The following is a 13,511-nucleotide window of genomic DNA, read 5'->3' on the forward strand; positions in this document are numbered from 1 at the left end:
TTTCTCAAATAGAGGTATTTCTTTTACCAAAAAAACTTCCTATTCGTATATGAAAGTATGTCATGACTTTTTTTCACCTACCTGGATACCGCAGGATTAAGCTTAGCACAGCTCAGGAGATTGTCCTTCTAACTTAAACGGGGTAAATGACTTACTAGAACCAGTGTTAACAATGATAGGTAAATGAAAACGGTACAGAAAAATACGATACGGATCTTTTTGTGAAACATAAAAACAATAATTTATTAAACAAAAAAAGTTAATAAAAATACATAATACTAAATCATACAATATATATATATATACATCTTCGTACAGGGTTGATACAAATTATATCAGAACTATCCCAAGTTAGGCCGCAATTTGTTTTAGAATCTATTAATAAAAATAAAACTGGGTTAGGATTAGTTTCTGGTTTAAATACTTTAAATAATAGTCCCTACTATTAGCGTGAATATAATAAGCGTTGATGTCTCTTTAGCTGCTGATTATGGGTTAACCACAGAAGTTCATGTTCAACCTAGATAATTATGATAGGATGATGATGATAGGACTAATATATTTAATTGAACGGAGTGTCAAAAAACGAAGGTCAGATTGCGCATCAGAAAAAAAGCTCATCTGAACGGAAGGTGCTATTATTGGACGCCGTCTCATCCCCAAAACTGTTATGAAACTCCAGAAAGTTCTACTATATAAATCATCTATAAAAATTAAAAATTGTATAGGAACCAAAAATTGAACTTTTGCAGTCCCACAGATATTGCGATGAGATATTTAAATAATTTATTTTTATTAATACAGTTACCGCTGTAAGGAAAAAATATATAATACTTAATTCCACAATACCATAAATCTCTTTAAAATAAAGTTAATAGTGTAAATGATAATATTTAACGTTATTGTCACTATTTGGCATATTAAACTGAGATTATGTACCAAAAAGATAAAAGGGGGATTGTTTTAATAATTCTGTATCAACGTATAAAAACAGAAAATATTTTATCCAACGTAGGGCTCAAAAGACTAAATAAGATTATTGTAAACCTGGTGTTCTTGTCAAAAAAATAATTAAGCAATACGGGAGAATTAAATGATATTTCGGGTCCAAAATTAGGTATTCAAAGTACAAATATTCCAAAAAAAAAATCTTTTATGTTAGGAAATACGGAATTAGGATCTTGTAGTAATTCTAATAGATAAGGAAATATTTGTTGACCTAATGACTTAACTACATTTCCAAAGTCAATTATTTTAGATTTAAAATTACGGAATTTAGGACTAAATATAGCTAATTTTGGCTCTAAGCCTTTGATTCTTGGGCGAAAACCGGACACTGTAGGCATTGGTGAAGCATAACGAGGTATTTTAGCCATCATATTTGTTACACGAGCTTCAGATACTTTTGGGTCATTAGAAGGAATAATAGTGTCATACCGAGCTATATTTGATCGAAAAACTGGCATTATTCTACCATTCGCTCCAAGATCGCTATACTTATAACGAGACTTTCCAAGCCAAAAATCAGTATGATCCAGCCCAAAATCATGCATTCTCGGTCTAAAACCAAGACCTTTTCCTTCTTCTTCTCCAGTGGATCGTGCTTTTCGTTCCTCTGAAAAAATTACCATTTACAGACAATGTTATTATTTAATAAGAATTTAAAGAAGTTAATAATTATGAGATTATCTCTAAACAGTTACTTTAGTTAAAAGTAGGAAAGTATTTGAACTTGGTATTTAAACTCTGAGAAAGAATAAAAGTACCTACAAAGCCTACAGGATAAGAGCTCTTGCTAGATCAAAATGATTCCGAAGACCCCGTGGTTCCCTGCAACCTCCCTGTGTAACTAAACCTACGAAACTGGATTGTGAAAATGGAATTATGAAACTGGATTGAGGAAAATTAATTATTAAATGGAATCAAGTTTTAAGACGAATAATCTTCCCTTACAGGACATAAGGCATGAGATCAGTTTCATGGGCTTTTTCGGTTAACAGGCGACCATTTCGAGTGTACTTCCAATTTGAGGATCGAATATTTTTCCCAAGAGGTAGCAGAAAATTAATAAATTATTTGTAACGAAGATTTCTCAGATTTATGCTATAAGAAATTGGTATTCTTCTAATACCTTAAGCTCGTCTGGGAGAGGTTTAAACTTTTCAAGGAACGCTCATCGCTAGAATTATGAGGCCCACCAAGAGGAAATATTCGTATAACACGCAGAGTTCCACATGTATAACAAAAATTATAATGTCGTATCTGACCGGGCGTAAATTGCGCTGTGAAGTGGAGAATGGGATAGTGGAGTGAATCATCGAAAGGGGAGTTCCGCAGGGGTCGGTACTTGGACTAACTTTATGGAATATTGCGTATGACGGGGTATTCTGGCTCCCGCTCCCCCCAAAAGTTTCCTTACTGGGCTATGCTGACGATCTGGCCCTCGTGGCTGAAGCCAAGAACACAGAGACAGAGGCAGACGAGAAGATAACCAATGCTTACAACACAATAAGCGGATAGATGAACGAAATTGGGCTGCAGATGGTGCCCGAAAAGACAGAAGCTGTCGTGATCACAAAGGCCAAACGAAGACCACCATAGTGATACCACAGAAGAACAAAGAATAGTGTCACGACCGACAGTTAAGTACCTAGGCGTCTGGATAGACGCCCGGCTTCGCTTCGGCACACACGTAAAGGAGGCATGTGAAAAAGCTGAAAGAACAAGGAAGTTAGTTGCTGCCCTTCTCCTGAACTGCTACGGCCCGAAGCAGCAAAGGTGGAAACTACTTGTAAGCGTAGTTTATTCAACGCTACTCTATGGAGCAGAGGTATGGGGGAGAATAACGAAGTATCAAAAGTACAAAGGCATGATGGAGTCCTTACACAGGAGGTGCTGCCTAAGAATCACCGCAGCATACAGGACCGTGTCGAAGGATGCGATAGAAGTACTTGCGGGAACCCTTCCGATAGATTTGGTAATCGAAATACGGATAAGATTACGTGAGCTTTGGGCTCTCTCCTCCGCAGACAGAAGAAGATGGACACGTACACTGACGGAGGAGATGGAGAATAAGTGGCAAGAACGGTGGGATGACAGCACAAAAGACAGATGGACACACTGCCTGGATAGAGATGTAAGGCGCGGCGAGGGAGAGCTCATGGCTTGCTGGATTACAGCCTTACCCAGTTTATTGCGGGCCATGGGGGATACAGAGCATACCTTCATAAGTACGGCCTCGACGATGAACAGAACTGTCCGGTATGCGAGGAGGAGGAAACGCCATACCACGTGTTCTTCCACTGTCCGAGATACGAAGAACCTAGGACAGAGCTACTTGACGTACTAGGCAGGGAAGTGATGTTCCAGCCTGAGGAGGTGATGGACATAATGATGGAAAAAAAAGAAAACTGGAAGGCGATCACTACGTATGTGAAAATCATGATGAGGGACCTCCAAGCATGTGAGGTGACACGAAAAATAGACGGCGTCGGAGAGTGCGGGGGCGGACAGGTTCGTGGTGAGCGACTAGGGGTTCCCTCGTACATGTGGGGAGTCGCCTTGACGGGAAGAGGTCGCGGACACTCCGCTCCCGTATCTACTGGCGTCCACAGATATTGTGTGACTTTTTTCTTTGTGTGTAGTCTGTAGTATGTAGTTTCATAATCTGTTTCTGTATCTTGATGTTTCTTGTTTGCTGTTATTTTGCTGTAACTGATGTGTTTCTGTTGATATTGCACTATGACGTATGAATGTGTGAGTGGACGTGTAACCCCCCTTCCAGAAGGAATGCTTCATTAGCGGTTCCAGGAAGAGTGGTAGCCAGGGGTGGCGGTTTAGTCGGTAGTGCGCAGGTTTATATACGCATATTAACAACATCTTGCGGCACCTGTTAGCGAGCCCGACACTGCTTAAGCGTCCTTAATTGGGATTCCCCACCTCTTTTACAAAAAAAAAGAGAGAGGAAATATTCGTTGAAATATCAACCATATTTTCAGACTCCATTAATCTAATAGTAAATGCTTATAAATCCTTTCATAAAATAATAATATATTTTGTATTTACGATATTTGTAATTTAAAAAAAAAGAAGAAATCCATAGACAAATATAGAAACAAATTTGTTCATTTAAACCAATTGCCAAAATTTAGCATTATAATCAACATCTATGTAATCTTTATTTTACTAACTAGCTATATTTTTTCTAATATTAAAGTTGTTAAAATTTTGTTATAGAAACATTTTTTATTTTATGTACAAAAATAAATAAAAAAATTAACAAAATATGGAAACTGTTAAATTACTTTTCATCCTTTACATGTAGAAAACTGAAATTTAACAGCTGGTCTTAATTCAAAATGAATATTTATTGATATGATACCACCATACCACTAATTCCTCATGAAGGAGGGAGTTAAAGTTTTCAAATGGAACGAGTAGAATTGTGATAAATCATATTAAAGTCATTAAACAAATTTTTCCTGAATGATTTTTTCCTGAATGAATTTGTTAAAAAGGTTGTTTTTAATTAATAATTTTTTCTTTTTTAAATTATTATAAAATTTACTTCTCATGAGCAGGGTGTTCTACAAAATATATAATTTAACTATATTTTCCAATGTTCAGGAGCTAATAATCCTTCTCTTCAGAGTTACTTGGAGGGCTGAAAGCTAAAGAAGCTTATAGAACAAAATTGCGAAAAAAAATTTTTAATATTTTTTTTTGCTTCTCTGATCTTTTTTAAACATCGAACTCTCTCGATCTGTGATCCGTAATTACACTACTAATTTTACAACATCTTTAATTCCCATTCCACATAGAGAGTCACCTCTTAAAAAAGTCAGTTTTTGAAAGTCTTTTTCTCAATTTTATCATTTTGTGGAGTGGATCTAAAACATATCAAATGGATCTCTGCTCAAATAAGAAATAATTTTTTTTTTTACCATATGATTTAATTAATTTTTATTATAAATACTTTTGACGCAATTAAATATTCACAATATATTCCTTCGGTACAATGAATAAATGTGTTGAATGTATATAATTGACTTGAATGATAAAAGAAGCCCAACACCAATTAAATACTGAATATTCCGGTTTATTCTGACTGGGTAACAGTTGCCGATGGATGATACTGAAATTAATTTTTTGTAGCGAGTAAAAAAATACCATTTATTGACGGAACTCGAATCCAGAAACCCCCGGATGAAAGGTAGAGGTCACTACGCCAAGAAAACTGGAAATTTATTAAACCATGCAAATTTATAATATTATTAAATATTATTATAATTAAAGTAAATTTAAATTTTTAGTATTTTAATTCCGTTTTTTATGATATGTTGAACGTTTTGTACATAAGTTTTATTTAATCCTCTTAAAAACTAGGTAAAACTAGCTTTTAAATTTTCATCCAGGGTGTTTCTATGAAAAGAAGACAACGCAACAAAACCATGATTACAAACAATTCAACTCTGCATAACTTAGTTTGCAATTAAAAAAAAAAAATATTTCTTATAATAAAAAAGGGGTTTGTAACGAGGACTGTTTGAAATTACAAAAACTGTGATAACTATTTAATATACTATAAATATTTTATTTTGTTAAATTTGCGGCCATCTTTTTTATTTATATACCCTGCGTACAGCTCTAACGATGAGCTTTACAACGCCTTCCTCCATCGACAAGAAGCGGAGACTAAACATATATTCCAATTTTTTTCCAACCATTTATATATGATGTATAATTATTTCGGTTTCATATAGAAAGTGAAATCAATATCTCGAAAAATGGTACAAAATTGAAATATTCTGTTTATGTATTTTACTAGTTATAAAAAAATTAGTATATATCCAGACGTAAATTTCAGAAGATTCTCGTAACAAGCAATATCTCATACCAATTAAAGAGCTCTTGTGTTCAACTACATCATATGAAACACAATAAGATAATTTTTTGAGCACATTCTTAAACTACTCCTGATTTATTGTTTTTCGAATATACAAGTACACTCCATTTAATAATACCATCCATTTTATGATTTCGACGTTTTCTGTTCATGAGAATCTGATGAGATTTCATAAAATATCTATTACACAAATTTCATTTCATTTCTTAATGTTTTTCTGATAAATATGTTTTTCTGATAAAGTTAAAAAAAAAAAAATATTTTGTAAACTCTGGAATGCTCATTTTATAAACTAATTATTATTACTATTTAAAAGTGAAAAATTAAACTTATTAAGTTACCTTTAAATTTTGGTAATATTGATGGATAAGCTGAAGCTATGGTGAAGAATACAATCGATAAAAGAACAAAATTTGTAGTAATAAAGCCATCTGGGTTGAACTTCATTGTCTTCGATAAAAATTAATTGTTTCAGTATTTTCACTGAAGAAACTCAGTAACCAGATGCGTTATATACGATTGTTTTCAATCATTTATTTACATAAAACAAAATAGAGCAAATTTATATAATCGAAACAGAGGAAATAATTATGCGTCAAGTCATTTGTACGTGCTATAAATTTATCATTAAAAAATTTAATTTATAAATAATACATCTTTTTAATAATTCTTTTATCTACTTACTAGATAGCTGACGTCAGTCAGCTATTAACGTAAATATTTTAAAATCATCAATAATAATTTGGAAATATTTTTTGCCATATTTTGGACATTTCTTAAGTTATCTGTATTAAAAAAAGATTATTAACTATATAAAATATATTTTTTATCATTTCGAAGATTGATTCGGATTAATAAATGCAAATTAGAGATTAATTAGGGACCATTACAAAGATTATATTTTTATCAATAAATGGATTACATTAATTAGGGTAGTCCAGATAAACATGTGCTATAAATTATTGAGCGACCAGGTTAATTGCTTTTATCTCTTTTATAGTGAGATCCGTGTGACCTAACACAAAAGTAACTAAAAGCGTTTTCCATGGTTAAAACATTTTTTGGAAAACGTTTTTTAATATGGTTTTTAGATTTTTCATCGGGACCTCTCAGATCTAAAGTTGTGATCCTTAAATCTCTTTCTAGTTTTAGGACTAAAGAGTAAGGTATGTACGGGAAACCTCGGAAAACGCCTGTTTTATTAAACAAATTTCTATAAAGTAATCTGCAAAAGCGTTGTAATGATGGAATTTCCATCTACCGGTTTGAAATTTTGAAGTAAACATCTAGAATACCATGCAGAAGTTCTTGTTAATGTCATATTTTACTACTTCATAATTTGAATCATATTTGTGATGTACAACTCTACGGTAGTAAAAACAAAATCACCCTTGCTTTCTTTAGAGAAGCATAGTTTGAAAATGTCCATTGAAATGACTGAATCTTATTTATTCACCTTAATTTCATCAATACTAATTATGATCTAAAAATTAATTTCCTTGTTTCCATTAATAGAATTCCATGCGTTATAGTAGTAAGAGCTTATACGTTCAGTAGAAAACAGTTTTGGGTAGAAACGTTTATACTCTTTTTCTCTGCTGAAAATAATCGGTTAAAATTTCTATGCTAAACTTTCACTAACACTAACGTCAACCCAACATCTTTCATGACAAAATTCCGAAAGTTTTTGAATAACATTAACATTTTCTATTGTCGATACGTTAACATATTCTGTTGTTAATGCATTTTCTGAAAAAGTTGTAATTCTGTAGAACTATTTAGAAATAGTTCTACAAATAGTATACAAGTAGTTATACAATAGTAATAGTTCACAAATAAAGTACAAATAGTATGTAATTCTGTAGAACTATTTACATTATTTTCAGCAGAGAAAAAGAATATAAACGTTTCTGAAATCTTACGTCTCTTTGCTTCTCTAACACCATGCATGGCACTAAGAAACTGTTTTTCTCATTCATAGGTAAATTTCTTAAGTATCTAAATATCAATTTCTCAATTGTTGTGTTGTGTTGACTCGGAGAACAAGTAGCAAAAACGAAAAGTAAATATTTAAAGGTTTCAGAGAAACTTCTACAAGACATGCTTCATTTAAGTATTCTTTAAATACAAAATCTACTAGCCAAGTTAGAGTATGTTTAAAAAATCTGTGTGACATTACTGGCATAACACCTAGTAAAATGCAAGTTTTACAAACTAAAATAAAATGTGTTTTGATAGATTTCTCTGACTGTAGCGGCAGACATAAAAACAGAGCCAATAAAATTGGAGAGGATAAATCTTCTTAGACAACATATGAGCTTTCCTAAGCAAAAAAGCCATTATTCTCGGAATAAGTCTGCCAAAGAATGACTTCCAGCTGATAAAATGTATATTTTATTTAAAGAAAAATATCCCGATTTAAAAATGACTGAATTTTATTATAGACAAATTTTTAATGATGATTTTAATTTACGTCTTTGGTTACTAAAATCAGACGCATGTGCTACATGTGACTGAAATTTTATGTTCTTACCGCTGCAGAATCGGATAGCAAAAGAAATAGAATTGCTTTGGAAAGTAAATTGCATTACAGAAAAGCAGAAGGCGCCTGTAAATCTTTAAAACATGATACAGAAGCAGCAAACTTAAATAATTTACCTTCATGTTTTGCGTACTAACATGCAGCAAGTTTTGTTTTGAACCACACTTGCACATTCAACTATATTTTACCAAAGATCTATCTGCAATAGCTGCATTCATGACCTTGGAAGAAATAAAGTAACAATTATTGTATGGGATGAAACGTGGCCAAAAGAGGCTCTAAAAGAGGCTTCTGTGTTATTAAGTTACGTGTTAGAAAATTTTAAACTTTAAATGCTGGCCAAGATCGAAGTTGATAATACGGTCAGACCGTTGTATTGGTTAAAATAACAACTGGAAAATCGTTGCTCTTTATCAAATAATGTTGGTGAATAAAGGCTATTTTACACAAATTGACCAAATATTTCTAGGAAGTGGACACAGTTTTATGCCTTGCGATCGTGATTTCTCTTTAACTGAAAGGAAAAAGCGATCAGCTACAAAATTACAGAATCTTTATTGAACCAAATAACAGCTGACGATCCTCGTTCTATTAAAATATAATCAAAACAACATCCTGTGTACATCAAAGCACGTTTCAATAACTAAACTAAAGCAAGGCAAAATGGACAGAGTTACATACGTATGTAATGCCTAATGATTTACCTCCACTTTATACTGAGCCATTCTGTATCAAAAGAAAAGAATAAAGATCTTTGTGACGTGATTAATTACTTACTTCCTGGCAAAGGATGTGAGAAATTTTATTTAAATTTTACTTAAGAGTGATAATAATTAATAATTTTATATGCTTAATGATAAAAATAAAAAAATAATGAATTTTTTATATTTTATAACTATTCATCATAAGTTATTTTATTATTTTTTTAATTTACCTTGTCAGGAATAATTTAAAAATATATGTTAACTGTTTTTGACTTATAAATTATTAAAAGAATTATTATTTTTAAATGGATTAATTAATAATTTAATTTATGACTTACAACATTTCATTTTCTTGTACCTTGCAACTTTATTCCACAACTGAAATCTAAAAATTTCAGATTATTATTCTAGTGAGTATTTTGCAGCATAAAATATACAAAATCACGTATATTTTGTCTAACCGTATCATTTAAGATAAATAAAGAAGAAATATATTTTAATTCTGGGGTAAAATATATTTTTTTAAATTTCTGTAAAAGTTTATTTAGCCTTACAACATTTTTCCAGGCAGCTATTCAATTGTCAAGATGTATCCGTAGAACTATAGCGATTATATTAATATTTTGCTTGTTATTAAATTTCAACTGCATCATTATTAAATTCCTGTATTCAATATTACAAAAAAACTATAGAACAGTAATAATGTGATAGGCTTGAAATAAAGAAAAAAACTATAATTAGGTGAATAAATAGAATAATACATTAATTGGATTGTAATTTTGTAAAACTTTATTGACAAAGCCAGGTGAGGCGATTTATTTTGATATGTCGTTTCCTTTTGAGTATTTTTGATTCAGACACAACACATATTTATCTAATATTTTTACCATAAAATTTTCTGTTTTAAAATTAGATTTTTCTTACCCAGAGGATAAAATAATTATGAGGAAAAGCTTACTTCATCAAGCCACAAATTCTACAGAGAGAATATGTGGTTTCCTTTCCGCTCCTAACGTCACTTGTTTCCTATGTAACTCACTGTTTTTAGTTTGCCTCTCAGCGAACACTGCTAATATATTTTAACTAGTTTAACTAGTTTTATACTATCATTGGTATCTGAAACCTTCTTTATACTGCCGTACAGAGTCATACTTCCATACCTTTCTTATTTCAATATTAAACACTTAATCTTCGTTGGTTTTCGATAATGTTTTTTATCCCTTACCCATCTGTTATCATTTTTACAAAAAATTTGCAAATAAAAAAAATGTCATGGGGATACAATTGAAGTATATATCTTTTCGGCAATCATTATTCAGTAATATTAGTTAGTGTCCTTGGAAACAACGCTAACGAAACTCTCGTACATTCAATAGCGATGGAATATTTTGTTCTGTACTTGATTTTAATTTTCAATTTATTAGTCGAATTTCATTTGTAAATGGGGCACCAAATTAGAGTCAACTATCCGATAAAATATTAGTATTTTAAGAATAAAGGAATAAAAATGAAAGCATTATAATTTTGGTTTGTTTTTTGTTTTCATGTTTTGCAGATACATGTTTTGGATGAGGGTACATTCGTTCTTTGAAAATAGGTCTATTTATTTTCTATCAATTGAAGTTCTTAAACCGTCATCTTGTAAATCTTGTTGTATTGGGTATTCTTTACAAAGAGTAATTTTAAGAAGATACGATAAAGAATCATATGTTTGTAATTGCATTTAATTAATAAAAATAAATAAATAAAAGTAATTACTGATGGGAGGATAAATGACCGTCCGGTATTTTCATTTTAGTCTTTCATTATAAAATATTGTGTTAAATTATCGTTGCAATAACTGTTGCTTTGAAATTACTTTAATTTTATTATTCATCATTTCCATATGTAACACGTACTAATTTATAACACAGAACCTGCAGAAAAATGTTGTTATATATTTAATAATATTATACTCTTTCCTCCTCTTTTCTCATTATCCAGAGTCGGGAGGGATCAATTTCAATTAAAACTATTATTTTTGTTATATTTGAAATTATTGTTAAAGACTACATTTTACATTAATAAAGGTTTCACTTAATTTAATCGATTTTTTAAATAAAGTAACATAATAAATTTAAAATTAGATAAGGCCTCTGCCGTAATCCAACAATAAAAAAAAAAAATAAATAATAATAATAACTTTCTTTTTATCATTAGAGGTATTCCAATGATTCAGAACTGTGTTGCAGTGTAGTGCAGCTTAACAACTTTTGTGGGAGATTAGGCGAAATCTCATTGAACTTCACCTTTGTAATAAAACTGGACATTGCAGAAATTGTAAAAACCTTTAGAAAACCTTCCAAAATTGAATTTCTTAAAATTATATTATATTTTAATAAAATAATTTTATTAAATATAATGAAGACAGAAGACACATTTTTTTTTGTAGAAAAATATCTAACAAAGACAACAGTCGGTGTTTGACAATGATACAGTTGCTTTGTAGGACTTGTGTTTGTTTCATTAATATTACAATTATTAGTAAAGTTCACTCAAAACTGCAAAAATATGATATAACTGCCATTGTAATAATGCAGAACACGATCCTTTTATTACAGTAATTTCTTTTTGTTTCATCTGTCATTTGTCTGATTAGATGGTATCTTCTTTTTATTCCATGATAATTTTTACTTTCCTGGTATTATAGCTCTTTTATTTAGGCAACATAACTCTAAAATACTGTTTATTTTCCTTATTTTAATTTTCGGCTATATTAAAATAGTTCAAATGAGGCCATTTTTATTAAGAACATGGGTTGAATAAGTGAGTTGTAATTTTTTCAAGTTTGTTCAGTATCATTCTTTATATTTCTTATAAATAAATTTAACTACTGTCTCGTCTTCTTCTTTATAGAAAGCTGTATATTCAGTTGGCTTAATTACAGCTGATATTTAATATATTTTATTATTTTTCACTGTATTCTTCACTCTTGTTTATAACTACAGACAGTCAAGATCATCTCATATCATACATCATAAACATAACACAACAATAAAATTCATATTACTTGTAATATGTATATATGTAAATGTATAATTTTTTTTTCTTAATAACAATTATAATTACAATCGGTTCTACTGCGGAGACATAAGTAAGTTCTTGACAAAAACACATGATAAGGGGGTTCTTCAGGAATCCCCAAAATAAGTAATACACAATAAATAGTTGCAAGTAAACTTAAAGTCCAATATGAAATTTCAAGCTCAGTCATAAATCACAAAACATTAATTCCAGCACCATGTAGTACACAAGAACAAATATTAATAACAAAGAATAAAAAGAAAGAGAAGTAACAAACAAATTAGATGCAACATCACTAAACCTGACGGTGTTGGATTCCAAACTGTTACGCAGATCCTAAGTCGAGTACATGGACACATCTCAACCGTCGGACGTCACTCTGTTATCGAGTAGATTAATTGCAAAGTGGTTGCAATCTCGCGAATCGACGGGAGCTCCAGATAATCTTGAATCTCATCATTCCGCGTAAACCATGGCGCTTCAGCAATCACCTTCCCTACTTTGTTCTGGAATCGTTGTATAATTTTCACATTATCAGTATTAGCTGTTCCCCAAAATTCTAAACCGTACGTCGAGAGGGTGCAGGAAAGCCTTATAAATTAAGATCTTGTTGGATAAAGTCAGGCCTGAGTTCCTCCATATATACTTAAATATGTAAACGTTAACAAGAAACATTAAATAAAACATTATTGAACAAGTGTAACCAGTGTATTTTATTTGATATAAAATGATCCTGTGGATTACAGTATTAGAATAGTAGGAAATTTACTCGGATGCTATTCAATTTACAAATAGTGTGTTCATAAAATTTTATAGATATAAGTCGGTTAAAATTTAATTTAATAACTTATATATGTATATTCATAATTTTTTGTATATATATAATTTCTTAAACAGGGTATAATTTACTGTTCATAATTGATGACTGTAAAGAGGAACACAGAAACAGATTCAGGTCGACTAACATTCTTAAATAATAGATCGTCGTTACAACTGTACCGGATTTTCACTTTCACGCTCTGACCGTTTAGTAAAAATATAATTTTATTCGCGTATAGATGTCAAGTGATGGGTTTTAACAATCTTATGTTGATAATTTTGGAAGAGTTTAATATTTTATGCGCTTTGTAGTATATTGATTCAGAGCTAGAAATTATATTCTTAATGCTTTTATTTTTGTAAATGTTTTTAAGAAATGACATCTATATTCACTAGGTAAATAATTTTAGTAAAGGAAATTTTATATTTTAATTATAAGTTTTCTCTCTTCTCAAATAGAGGCAATTATTTTACCAAA

At 30.8% G+C, this 13,511-nt stretch overlaps 1 protein-coding gene across 1 annotated transcript; it reads right to left on the bottom strand.

The window, feature by feature from the left end:
* Positions 1-214: 214 nt before the first annotated feature.
* On the bottom strand, positions 215-6,480 carry LOC142324493 (uncharacterized). The gene is made up of 2 exons (XM_075365322.1): positions 6,247-6,480; positions 215-1,615 (listed from the first exon to the last, which is right to left on the bottom strand). The coding sequence occupies exons 1-2, from the start codon at positions 6,350-6,352 to the stop codon at positions 1,122-1,124; spliced, it is 600 nt and encodes a 199-aa protein (XP_075221437.1). The 5' UTR covers positions 6,353-6,480; the 3' UTR covers positions 215-1,121.
* Positions 6,481-13,511: the final 7,031 nt, after the last annotated feature.

The sequence above is a fragment of the Lycorma delicatula genome, chromosome 5 (assembly GCF_047948215.1).
Source record: "Lycorma delicatula isolate Av1 chromosome 5, ASM4794821v1, whole genome shotgun sequence".
Taxonomy (NCBI): Eukaryota; Metazoa; Arthropoda; class Insecta; order Hemiptera; family Fulgoridae; genus Lycorma; species Lycorma delicatula.

What these genes read in the sequence shown, in the direction of transcription:
- LOC142324493 (XM_075365322.1), bottom strand. Translation starts at nt 6,352, where the DNA reads ATGAAGTTCAACCCAGATGGCTTTATTACTACAAATTTTGTTCTTTTA. An exon ending in AATATTACCAAAATTTAAAG is followed by an intron (nt 1,616 to 6,246) that starts GTAACTTAATAA and finishes TAATTTTTTCAG; the next exon opens with AGGAACGAAAAGCACGATCC.